The sequence below is a fragment of the Ranitomeya variabilis genome, chromosome 7 (genome assembly GCF_051348905.1).
Source record: "Ranitomeya variabilis isolate aRanVar5 chromosome 7, aRanVar5.hap1, whole genome shotgun sequence".
In the NCBI taxonomy this organism is placed as follows: domain Eukaryota; kingdom Metazoa; phylum Chordata; class Amphibia; order Anura; family Dendrobatidae; genus Ranitomeya; species Ranitomeya variabilis.
The window spans coordinates 240,659,868-240,673,222 of record NC_135238.1 but is presented as its reverse complement, the minus strand read 5'-3'; the positions used below and the strand labels follow the sequence as shown (position 1 = coordinate 240,673,222).

The following is a 13,355-nucleotide window of genomic DNA, read 5'->3' as shown; positions in this document are numbered from 1 at the left end:
GTCAGCAAGGAGGTGGAGGAGTCATATTTTGGACTGGAATCATGGGGGGGGAGCGGGTGGTCCCTGAAGCTGTGAAAATGACCTCAAGAAGCATATAGTTTCTGCCGACCACATTCTTCCATGTTACAAAGAGAAGAACCGCACCGTCAGTAGGAATATCATCGTCATACTGACAATGTCCCACCTCATGCTGCAGAAGACCCGAGTCATTGGCTGCTACAGGCATAGAGGAGAGAGACTCATGGTGGGGACACCACCCTCCCCTGACCTCAGCCCTAGTGAGAGCCTCTGGAGGATCCTCAGCAGATCTGTAAGGTGGGGGGTGATCACATCAGAACAGCAGCTCTGGGGGAGACTGACATCCGAAAAAGAAATACAAGAAGAAACCCTACAGAGACTCCCAGAGGCCAAATAGTGGAGGTGAAATCACAGAAGGGTCCGGTGAGAAGAGGACTCAGCCTGAGGGGGCTCCTGGTGTCAGTAATGTGGTGAGACGAGGACTCGGCCTGAGGGGGCTCCTGGTGTCAGTAATGTGGTGAGACGAGGACTCGGCCTGAGGAGGCTCCTGGTGTCCGTAATGTGGTGAGAAGAGGACTCTGCCTGAGGGGCTCCTGGTGTCAGTAATGTGGTGAGACGAGGACTCGGCCTGAGGAGGCTCCTGGTGTCAGTAATGTGGTGGGACGAGGACTCGGCCTGAGGAGGCTCCTGGTGTCAGTAATGTGGTGGGACGAGGACTCGGCCTGAGGGGGCTCCTGGTGTCAGTAATGTGGTGGGACGAGGACTCGGCCTGAGGGGGCTCCTGGTGTCCGTAATGTGGTGAGAAGAGGACTCGGCCTGAGGAGGCTCCTGGTGTCAGTAATGTGGTGGGACGAGGACTCGGCCTGAGGGGCTCCTGGTGTCAGTAACGCGGTGAGACGAGGACTCGGCCTGAGGAGGCTCCTGGTGTCAGTAACGCGGTGAGACGAGGACTCGGCCTGAGGAGGCTCCTGGTGTCAGTAATGTGGTGAGACGAGGACTCGGCCTGAGGAGGCTCCTGGTGTCAGTAATGTGGTGAGACGAGGACTCTGCCTGAGGGGCTCCTGGTGTCAGTAATGTGGTGAGACGAGGACTCGGCCTGAGGAGGCTCCTGGTGTCAGTAATGTGGTGGGACGAGGACTCAGCCTGAGGAGGCTCCTGGTGTCAGTAACGCGGTGAGACGAGGACTCGGCCTGAGGAGGCTCATGGTGTCAGTAATGTGGTGAGACGAGGACTCAGCCTGAGGAGGCTCCTGGTGTCAGTAATGTGGTGAGACGAGGACTCGGCCTGAGGGGCTCCTGGTGTCAGTAACGCGGTGAGACGAGGACTCGGCCTGAGGAGGCTCCTGGTGTCAGTAACGCGGTGAGACGAGGACTCGGCCTGAGGAGGCTCCTGGTGTCAGTAACGCGGTGAGACGAGGACTCGGCCTGAGGAGGCTCCTGGTGTCAGTAATGTGGTGAGACGAGGACTCGGCCTGAGGAGGCTCCTGGTGTCAGTAACGCGGTGAGACGAGGACTCGGCCTGAGGGGCTCATGGTGTCAGTAATGTGGTGAGACGAGGACTCGGCCTGAGGGGGCTCCTGGTGTCAGTAATGTGGTGAGACGAGGACTCGGCCTGAGGGGGCTCCTGGTGTCAGTAATGTGGTGGGACGAGGACTCGGCCTGAGGAGGCTCCTGGTGTCAGTAATGTGGTGAGACGAGGACTCGGCCTGAGGGGGCTCCTGGTGTCAGTAACGCGGTGAGACGAGGACTCGGCCTGAGGAGGCTCCTGGTGTCAGTAATGTGGTGAGACGAGGACTCGGCCTGAGGGGGCTCCTGGTGTCAGTAATGTGGTGGGACGAGGACTCGGCCTGAGGAGGCTCCTGGTGTTAGTAATGTGGTGGGACGAGGACTCGGCCTGAGGAGGCTCCTGGTGTCAGTAATGTGGTGAGACGAGGACTCGGCCTGAGGAGGCTCCTGGTGTCAGTAATGTGGTGAGACGAGGACTCGGCCTGATGAGGCTCCTGGTGTCAGTAATGTGGTGGGACGAGGACTCGGCCTGAGGAGGCTCCTGGTGTCAGTAATGTGGTGGGACGAGGACTCGGCCTGAGGAGGCTCCTGGTGTCAGTAATGTGGTGGGACGAGGACTCGGCCTGAGGAGGCTCCTGGTGTCAGTAATGTGACATCTAACGGTGCAGATCCCACAACCGACAATATGTCCGGACTCTCGATCTGCAGCTTCTGAGGTCTGAAATAAAAACGTTATCTCATTTGTCCCATAAATGTGATTTATCCCCCAACGGTCGCTGATTGGGCGTTATACTGGGGGTTATATCAGTACTGGAGCGTTATAAGAGGGGCTGATATCAGTCACATATGGTGTAATGTCTGGAGATTATATCAGTACTGGAGCGTTATAAGAGGGGCTGATATCAGTCACATATGATGTAATGTCTGGGGGTTATATCAGTACTGGAGCGTTATAAGAGGGGCCGATATCAGTCACATATGGTGTAATGTCTGGAGGTTATATCAGTACTGGAGCGTTATAAGAGGGGCTGATATCAGTCACATACGGTGTAATGTCTGGGGGTTATATCAGTACTGGTGTGTTATAAGAGGGGCTGATATCAGTCACATATGGTGTAATGTCTGGAGGTTATATCAGTACTGGAGCGTTATAAGAGGGGCTGATATCAGTCACATATGATGTAATGTCTGGGGGTTATATCAGTACTGGAGCGTTATAAGAGGGGCTGATATCAGTCACATATGGTGTAATGTCTGGAGGTTATATCAGTACTGGAGCGTTATAAGAGGGGCTGTTATCAGTCACATATGATGTAATGTCTGGAGGTTATATCAGTACTGGAGCGTTATAAGAGGGGCTGATATCAGTCACATATGGTGTAATGTCTGGGGGTTATATCAGTACTGGAGCGTTATAAGAGGGGCTGTTATCAGTCACATATGATGTAATGTCTGGAGGTTATATCAGTACTGGAGCGTTATAAGAGGGGCTGATATCAGTCACATATGGTGTAATGTCTGGGGTTATATCAGTACTGGAGCGTTATAAGAGGGGGCTGATATCAGTCACATATGGTGTAATGTCTGGGGTTATATCAGTACTGGAGCGTTATAAGAGGGGGCTGATATCAGTCACATATGGTGTAATATCAGGGGGATATCGGGTACTTATGTGTGCACTATTAGTCGCCGGTTATCGGCAGAGTTGGGTGTTGTCGGACAGGAGGTAATTGCTTTGGGTGTGGAGATTGTTTAACCCTTGATTTGCTGACAGTGACAGACGCCAAGAGCCAATCAGGGAGGGACACGAGGTGTGAAGCTTCGGCATTGTTCTCTGTTTGCTTCACATTCCCCATTGTCTCCTCTGCTTGCTGTCATGGAATGGGAACAGTGACTGACAACATGTGGAGGACGGGTACGAGGCCGTGACCAGAAATCGCAGCGTATTTATCAGCGTCGGTTCTAGAAACCCCGCGTCCACTATGTATGGGCGCCGGCCGATCACCGTGGACGCTGACATGAATCGCGTCTTTCTGATCCGCAGCTCGCCGATTTCTCTTGCAGAGACGCTCGCGCATTTCCCCATAGACTTGCATTAATGAGGAAAATCTGCACATGTAAAAAACGTAAATGTGTGTCCACTAATTAGCACAATAGGTGCAGAAATGGTGCGGACATTCGGCAGCGCCAAGAGCACAGCAGATCCTGACAGTGAGCACGCACCCGGATACTGCGCAGCTCTGCAGTTTGCTACAATGTATCGGTGCAGGTAGGAGAGATCAGCAGAGAACATGGAGGATTGTGCGATGCTCTGCAGTCTCATCTGTGTGACCGGGACGCGGCAGGGAGGTGATCTCGGCCCCTGGATGATCACTTAAAGGGAACCTGTCACCTGAATTTGGCGGGACCGGTTTTGGGTCATATGGGCGGGGTTTTCAGGTGTTTGATTCACCCTTTCCTTACCCGCTGGCTGCATGCTGGCCGCAATATTGGATTGAAGTTCATTCTCTGTCCTCTGGAGAACACGCCTGCGCAAGGCAATACCCGCCTATATGACCCAAAACTGGTCCCGCCAAATTCAGGTGACAGGTTTTCTTTAATGCAGAGGTGTCAAACTGCATTCCTCGAGGGCCGCCAACAGGTCATGTTTTCAGTATTTCCTTGTATTGCACAGGTGATAATTTAATCACCTGCACAGAATGATTCCAGCACCTTGTGGAATGCTAAGGAAATCCTGAAAACAGGACCTGTTGGCGGCCCTCGAGGAATGCAGTTTGACACCTCTGCTTTAATGCTTCCATTCTAGGCACCGTTCACAGGTCGCCATTCTGCATCAGGAACGGAATCAACAGAAAAGACGAATAGAAAGACCGGCACAGAGACGTCCTGACTTCTGCAAACAAGTCCTGATAAAAAACGCGCTGTGTGAATGAAGCCGGGTGCAGCAGCGGAGATCTGGAACAGAATGACGTGCTCATGTGGGGTCGTCCGCCGGCAGAGGAGCTGACAGTCTAAGCGCCGGCCGTGTGCAGGTGTCGGGTCCTCCGCCGGCAGAGGAGCTGACAGTCTAAGCGCCGGCCGTGTGCAGGTGCCGGGTCCTCCGCCGGCAGAGGAACTGACAGTCTAAGCGCCGGCCGTGTGCAGGTGCCGGGTCCTCCGCCGGCAGAGGAGCTGACAGTCTAAGCGTCGGCCGTGTGCAGGTGTCGGGTCCTCCGCCGGCAGAGGAGCTGACAGTCTAAGCGCCGGCCGTGTGCAGGTGCCGGCCCCTGATGCCGACAGACCAGATTCTGGCTGCGCACGTGTCACTACTCCGGCTCCAGAATCAATATTAGCTGAGCAGGATCCGGAGTCACAGGAGCCGGAGATCATCCAGCGCCAGATCCGGCTCCCAGCAGCCGCACAGACTGTCAGGCTGTAACACCAGAGGGCCGGCTCCATGCCAGTGATGGGGGTATTCTGTATGTCACTCACACCGCTATCACCTGCCAGTACAGGGGGCACACGGGCGGTCTGTGCCACGCAGAGGGCACCTCCTTGTCTGGGGCGACCCCAAGCTCTATGTGTCTCTCCTTGGCCCTGCCAGTTACTCTCATAACCCGTCCCAGACCTGGCACCCGCCCCACACGATAATCATCTGATATCACGTACCCAGAGGAATGACGGATGTGACTGGCACCGGACAAAGACGCCAGTGTGGGCTCATATCTGCAGGTGCCCATCGCTGACCCGCAGATGCCCATTATTGGCTCAAAATCCCACAAGTTACTTAATCCCTCATCTTAGTTATCAGTGATGCAGACTAGTATCAATAGGGGGCGCCACTGCCACCTGCACCACAGTGACGACAATGGGGCCAGATCAGAAGCCTCTGCTGCCCCGGGCATTACAGGCAGCGGCACCAGGCTCTGTGCCACCGGGCTCTGTGCCATATATACCAACATCAATCACCGCCAATGGGGCGGCCCGCCACGCTGCAACATCCGAAATTTACTGCTTTCAGTTATTAATTAGCGACAATCTGAAAACCTGCACAAAACTAATACTTCTCACATTTGTTACATTGTATCCAATGGAGGCAAACCTCTGACACAATCATCTGGGGCCCCAGACTGATACATAGTAATAAGCTATCTGGTTAAAGGTGACTGCAGCTCTGGAGGTGACTGGAGGATAAGACACAATATAACATCAGAATAATGACTGCAGCTCTGGAGGTAACTGGAGGATAAGACACAAACTAACAGCCGAATAGGGAGTGCAGCTCTGGAGGTGACTGGAGGATAAGACACAAAGTAACAGCAGAATAGTGACTACAGCTCTGGAGGTGACTGGAGGATAAGACATGATGTCACAGCAGAATAGTGACTGCAGCTCTGGAGGTGACTGGAGGATAAGACATGATGTCACAGCAGAATAGTGAGTGCAGCTCTGGAGGTGACTGGAGGATAAGACATGATGTCACAGCAGAATAGTGAGTGCAGCTCTGGAGGTGACTGAAGGATGAAACATGATGTCACAGCAGAATAGTGACTGCAGCTCTGGAGGTGACTGGAAGATAAGACATGATGTCACAGTAAAATAGTGACTGCAGCTCCGCAGGTGACTGGAGGATAAGACGTGATGTAACAGCAGAATAGTGACTGCAGCTCTGGAGGTGACTGGAGGATGAGACATGAGGTAACGCAGAATAGTGAGCGCAGCTCTGGAGGTGACTGAAGGATGAAACATGATGTCACAGCAGAATAGCGACTGCAGATATGGAGGTGACTGGAGGATGAGACATGATGTCACAGCAGAATAGTGACTGCAGCTCTGGAGGTGACTGGAGGATAAGACATGATGTCACAGCAAAATAGTGACTGCAGCTCTGCAGGTGACTGGAGGATAAGACGTGATGTAACAGCAGAATAGTGACTGCAGCTCTGGAGGTGACTGGAGGATGAGACATGAGGTAACGCAGAATAGTGAGCGCAGCTCTGGAGGTGACTGAAGGATGAAACATGATGTCACAGCAGAATAGCGACTGCAGATATGGTGGTGACTGGAGGATGAGACATGATGTCACAGCAGAATAGTGACTGCAGCTCTGGAGGTGACTGGAGGATAAGACATGATGTCACAGCAAAATAGTGACTGCAGCTCTGGAGGTGACTGGAGGATAAGACGTGATGTAACAGCAGAATAGTGACTGCAGCTCTGGAGGTGACTGGAGGATGAGACATGAGGTAACGCAGAATAGTGAGCGCAGCTCTGGAGGTGACTGAAGGATGAAACATGATGTCACAGCAGAATAGCGACTGCAGATATGGAGGTGACTGGAGGATGAGACATGAGGTAACGCAGAATAGTGACTGCAGCTCTGGAGGTGACTGGAGGACATGACTGTCGGATGAGCAGTGGATTTCAGTATTGTGTGATGTGCCCTGCCCTGGGTGTCACCTCCAGCACACACCAGAGGATTTCCTCCAAGACTTCGGCATCTGCGGCAGACACTTCCTGAGCCCTTTTCTGGGGGCTTCTCTATAGCCCCTGGATTGGATGGGGGAGGGGATGCACCATCTCACAGTGGTCTTGGGTCTTGTGACAAGACATCAGAAGCTACTGAACCGAGGGATGAGGCCGGAAATAAGACACTAAGGGTATGTTTCCACGTTCAGGAAACGCTGCGTTTTTGACGCTGCGTTTTTCTGCTGCGTCAAAAACGCAGCGTCCAGATGTTACAGCATAGTGGATGGGATTTTATGAAATCCAGACTCCACTATGCGTTTAAAAACGCATGCGTTTTTGCCGCGAAAACGCATGCGTTGTGCGTTTTTTCAAAACGCTGCATGTTGCTACTATGAGCAAAACACGCAGGTACACCGCAGGTGACCTGCCAGTGACCTCAGGTGCAGTTTTGGTCAGGATTTTACTTGCATAAAATCCTGACCAAAGACTGATGCAATCCTGAACGTGGAGACATACCCTCATACTTATACAGCCGGAAAACCTTACAATAACTGTGGGAATTGCTCCTCTGTGCTGATCCTCCTAAGAAAACTTCCAAAAAGAGGAGGAGGCGCTCACCGCACCTCTCCGGAGCAGGATCTCTGCTTGCTGTCAAACAACTGAGCACATCTTAGGGCTTGTGCCAACGCTGCGGATTCCAATGCGGATTTTTCCGCAGCGGAATTGATAAATCCGCAGTGCAAAACCGCTGCTGTTTTTACTGCGGATTTATCGCGGTTTCCGCTGCGGGTTTACACCTTCAGTTTTCTATTGGAGCAGGTGTAAACCCGCAGCGGAATCCGCACAAAGAATTGACATGCTGCGGAATATAAACCGCTGTGTTTCCGCACGGTTTTTTCCGCAGCATGTGCACTGCGGATTTCGTTTCCCATAGGTTTACATTGTACTGTAAACTTATGGGAAACCGCTGCGGACCCGCAGCTGCGGAAATGCTGTGGTTCCGCAGCATGTGCACATAGCCTTACTGACATCCTGAGGACCCAGAGCCAGGTGTGCTACAGAGGTATCAGATGTGCAGCATAGGACGGTGTGCATCTCACACTGTAACAAACCCTGAGCTGTGAGAAGTGTCTGTGCAAAGTGGAACAGACTAAAAAAAAAAGGTGACACTTTTCCAGCAGCCGCATGAGGAGTCCGCGGCCTTCTCTCAGCTGCCGGCCTCCGCGGCGCCTCTTCTGGTCACACCGCAGCCGTCCTGCACCGGGGGACATATGTACACACAGGTCACACCGCAGCCGTCCTGCACCGGGGGACATATGTACACGGGTCACACCGCAGCCGTCCTGCACCGGGGGACATATGTACACGGGTCACACCGCAGCCGTCCTGCACCGGGGGACATATGTACACACAGGTCACACCGCAGCCGTCCTGCACCGGGGGACATATGTACACACAGGTCACACCGCAGCCGTCCTGCACCGGGGGACATATGTACACACAGGTCACACCGCAGCCGTCCTGCACCGGGGGACATATGTACACACAGGTCACACCGCAGCCGTCCTGCACCGGGGGACATATGTACACACAGGTCACACCGCAGCCGTCCTGCACCGGGGGACATATGTACACACAGGTCACACCGCAGCCGTCCTGCACCGGGGGACATATGTACACACAGGTCACACCGCAGCCGTCCTGCACCGGGGGACATATGTACACACAGGTCACACCGCAGCCGTCCTGCACCGGGGGACATATGTACACACAGGTCACACCGCAGCCGTCCTGCACCGGGGGACATATGTACACACAGGTCACACCGCAGCCGTCCTGCACCGGGGGACATATGTACACACAGGTCACACCGTAGCCGTCCTGCACCGGGGAACATATGCACACACAGGTCACACCGCAGCCGTCCTGCACCAGGGGATATATGTACACAAGGGTCACACCGCAGCCATCCTGCAAAGGGGGACATATGTACACGGGTCACACCGCAGCCGTCCTGCACCGGGGGGACATATGTACACACAGGTCACACCGCAGCCGTCCTGCACCGGGGGACATATGTACACACGGGTCACACCGCAGCCGTCCTGCACCAGGGGATATATGTACACAAGGGTCACACCGCAGCCATCCTGCAAAGGGGGACATATGTACACGGGTCACACCGCAGCCGTCCTGCACCGGGGGGACATATGTACACGGGTCACACCGCAGCCGTCCTGCACCGGGGGACATATGTACAGGGGACATATGTACACGGGTCGCACCACAGCCGTCCTGAACCAGGGGATATATGTACACGGGTCACACCGCAGCCGTCCTGCACCGGGGGGACATATGTACACGGGTCACACCGCAGCCGTCCTGCACCGGGGGACATATGTACAGGGGACATATGTACACGGGTCGCACCACAGCCGTCCTGAACCAGGGGATATATGTACACGGGTCACACCGCAGCCGTCCTGAACTGGGGGATATATGTACACACGGGTCACACCGCAGCCGTCCTGCACCGGGGGACATATGTACACACATGTCACACCGCAGCCGTCCTGCACCGGGGGATATATGTACACACAGGTCACACCGCAGCCGTCCTGCACCGGGGGACATATGCACACACAGGTCACACCACAGCCGTCCTGAACCAGGGGATATATGTACACGGGTCACACCGAAGCCGTCCTGCACCGGGGGACATATGTACACACAGGTCACACCGCAGCCGTCCTGAACCAGGGGATATATGTACACGGGTCACACCGCAGCCATCCTGCACCGGGGGGACATATGTACACACAGGTCACACCGCAGCCGTCCTGCACCGGGGGACATATGTACACACAGGTCACACCGCAGCCGTCCTGCACCGGGGGACATATGTACACACAGGTCACACCGCAGCCGTCCTGCACCGGGGGATATATGTACACGGGTCACACCGCAGCCGTCCTGCACTGGGGGACATATGTACACGGGTCACACCGCAGCTGTCCTGCACCGGGGGATATATGTACACACAGGTCACACCGCAGCCGTCCTGCACCGGGGGACATATGTACACGGGTCACACCGCAGCTGTCCTGCACCGGGGGACATATGTACACGGGTCACACCGCAGTCACATACAGGATTTCCTTGTTAGTCTTGAGTGAACTGGAAATTCCCCCTCAGCCACATTGGGCAGATTCCAGGGTCACACAGCGGGGGGGGGGGGGGGATGACCAGAGGGCAGGGATGGGACTCACCGCACTGTATACTGGATACATTGGGATATATATGTACACACATACCACCTCAAGGGTCTCCTGGTGTGCAGTGGGGTCTGTGTGGCCTATAGTGGGGTCTCTATACACCAGTTCAGGGGTCTCCCTGTATACAGTAGGCTCTCCATACACCAGTTCGGGGGTCTCTATACACCAGGTCGGGGGTCTCCCTGTATACAGTAGGCTCCCCATACACCAGGTCGGGGGTCTCCCTGTATACAGTAGGCTCCCCATACACCAGGTCGGGGGTCTCCCTGTATACAGTAGGCTCCCCATACACCAGGTCGGGGGTCTCCCTGTATACAGTAGGCTCCCTATACACCAGGTCGGGGGTCTCCATACACCAGGTCAGGGGTCTCCCTGTATACAGTGGGCTCCCCATACACCAGGTCGGGGGTCTCCCTGTATACAGTGGGCTCCCCATACACCAGGTCGGGGGTCTCCATACACCAGGTTGGGGGTCTCCCTGTATACAGTAGGCTCCCTATACACCAGGTCGGGGGTCTCCATACACCAGGTTGGGGGTCTCCATACACCAGGTCGGGGGTCTCCCTGTATACAGTGGGCTCCCCATACACCAGGTCGGGGGTCTCCATACACCAGGTTGGGGGTCTCCCTGTATACAGTAGGCTCCCTATACACCAGGTCGGGGGTCTCCATACACCAGGTTGGGGGTCTCCATACACCAGGTCGGGGGTCTCCCTGTATACAGTGGGCTCCCCATACACCAGGTCGGGGGTCTCCATACACCAGGTTGGGGGTCTCCCTGTATACAGTAGGCTCCCCATACACCAGGTCGGGGGTCTCCCTATATACAGTAGGCTCCCTATACACCAGGTCGGGGGTCTCCATACACCAGGTCGGGGGTCTCCCTATATACAGTAGGCTCCCCATAGACCAGGTCGGGGGTCTCCATACACCAGGTCGGGGGTCTCCATACACCAGGTCGGGGGTCTCCCTGTATACAGTAGGCTCCCTATACACCAGGTCGGGGGTCTCCATACACCAGGTCGGGGGTCTCCCTGCATACAGTGGGCTCCTAATACACCAGGTCGGGGGTCTCCCTGTATACAGTGGGCTCCCCATACACCAGGTCGGGGGTCTCCATACACCAGGTTGGGGGTCTCCCTGTATACAGTAGGCTCCCCATACACCAGGTCGGGGGTCTCCCTATATACAGTAGGCTCCCTATACACCAGGTCGGGGGTCTCCATACACCAGGTCGGGGGTCTCCCTATATACAGTAGGCTCCCCATAGACCAGGTCGGGGGTCTCCATACACCAGGTCGGGGGTCTCCCTGTATACAGTAGGCTCCCTATACACCAGGTCGGGGGTCTCTCAGGAGTTGGGGGTCACTCTGTATAGGAGGAGATTCCTGTGCACAAGTTTCGGGTCTCCCCCCTCAGTCCGGCATTCTCCTACTAGGCCCCTGATGCTTGTGTGGCCCCCGGGGCCCCTAGTTACTCACCAGGACGTGCAGCAGCCTCATCCTCCTCATCCCCCCGCAGAGCCCGGCTGGAGCCATCATGTGACTGCCACGTCTATTAGCGCAGGCGCACTCTGCAGCCGCTGAGGATGCCGGGACGTGTAGTTCATCTTGCAGCGGGACAGGTGATGATGAGCGACCTGTGTGTGCGGGACTACAATTCCCAGCATGCTCTTGCGTCCTAACCCTTTAGGCTGACGGGTTCATGGGCATTCTGGGGCTCAGGCTGCCGTCACACTGTCAGTATGTGGTCAGTATTTTACATCAGTATTTATAACCAGGAGTGGTGATAATACAGAAGTGGAGCAGATGTTTCTATTATACTTTCCCTATAATTGTTCCACTCCTGGTTTTGGCTACAAATACTGATGTAAATACTGACCAAATACTGATCGTGTGACTGCAGCCTTAGTTCTACCATAACCGAATGACAGACCCCGGGGAGGTTTTACCTCATTGTATCACAGACCGTCTCCCTTTGTTCTTTTTTGACCGTGTGTGCGGTGTCCGTGCGTCTGCAGAGCAGTGAGCGCACAGCGCCTGTTCTACCGCTCCGTGCCGGTGGCGTCTCACAGTCCCGTGTGCACACACCCTACACAGGCCGCCCTACACAGCCCCGTGTGCACACAGCCCTACACAGGCCGCCCTACACAGTCCCGTGTGCACACACCCTACACAGGCCGCCCTACACAGTCCCGTGTGCACACACCCTACACAGGCCGCCCTACACAGTCCCGTGTGCACACACCCTACACAGGCCGCCCTACACAGTCCCGTGTGCACACACCCTACACAGGCCGCCCTACACAGCCCCGTGTGCACACACCCTACACAGGCCACCCTACACAGGCAGCCCTACACAGTCCCGTGTGCACACACCCTACACAGGCCGCCCTACACAGTCCCGTGTGCACACACCCTACACAGGCCACCCTACACAGGCCGCCCTACACAGTCCCGTGTGCACACACCCTACACAGGCCGCCCTACACAGTCCCGTGTGCACACACCCTACACAGGCCGCCCTACACAGTCCCGTGTGCACACACCCTACACAGGCCACCCTACACAGGCCGCCCTACACAGTCCCGTGTGCACACACCCTACACAGGCCGCCCTACACAGTCCCGTGTGCACACACCCTACACAGGCCGCCCTACACAGTCCCGTGTGCACACACCCTACACAGGCCGCCCTACACAGCCCCGTGTGCACACAGCCCTACACAGGCCGCCCTACACAGTCCCGTGTGCACACACCCTACACAGGCCGCCCTACACAGCCCCGTGTGCACACACCCTACACAGGCCGCCCTACACAGTCCCGTGTGCACACACCCTACACAGGCCGCCCTACACAGGCAGCCCTACACAGGCCGCCCTACACAGTCCCGTGTGCACACAGCCCTACACAGGCCGCCCTACACAGTCCCGTGTGCACACACCCTACACAGGCCGCCCTACACAGTCCCGTGTGCACACACCCTACACAGGCCGCCCTACACAGCCCCGTGTGCACACACCCTACACAGGCCGCCCTACACAGTCCCGTGTGCACACACCCTACACAGGCCGCCCTACACAGCCCCGTGTGCACACACCCTACACAGG

The 13,355-nt window shown here is 55.7% G+C and overlaps 1 protein-coding gene across 1 annotated transcript in view; it reads right to left on the bottom strand.

Annotated features, from left to right (window-relative positions):
• The window catches only part of PDIA5 (protein disulfide isomerase family A member 5), a 44,294-nt gene extending 32,445 nt beyond the window's left edge, over positions 1 to 11,849 (bottom strand). The window contains exon 1 of the mRNA XM_077273311.1: positions 11,728 to 11,849. Within this exon, the coding sequence (XP_077129426.1) occupies positions 11,728 to 11,787 (60 nt within the window). The 5' untranslated portion in view covers positions 11,788 to 11,849. The remainder of the gene's footprint in view (positions 1 to 11,727) is intronic.
• Between the last annotated feature and the right edge of the window lie 1,506 nt (positions 11,850 to 13,355).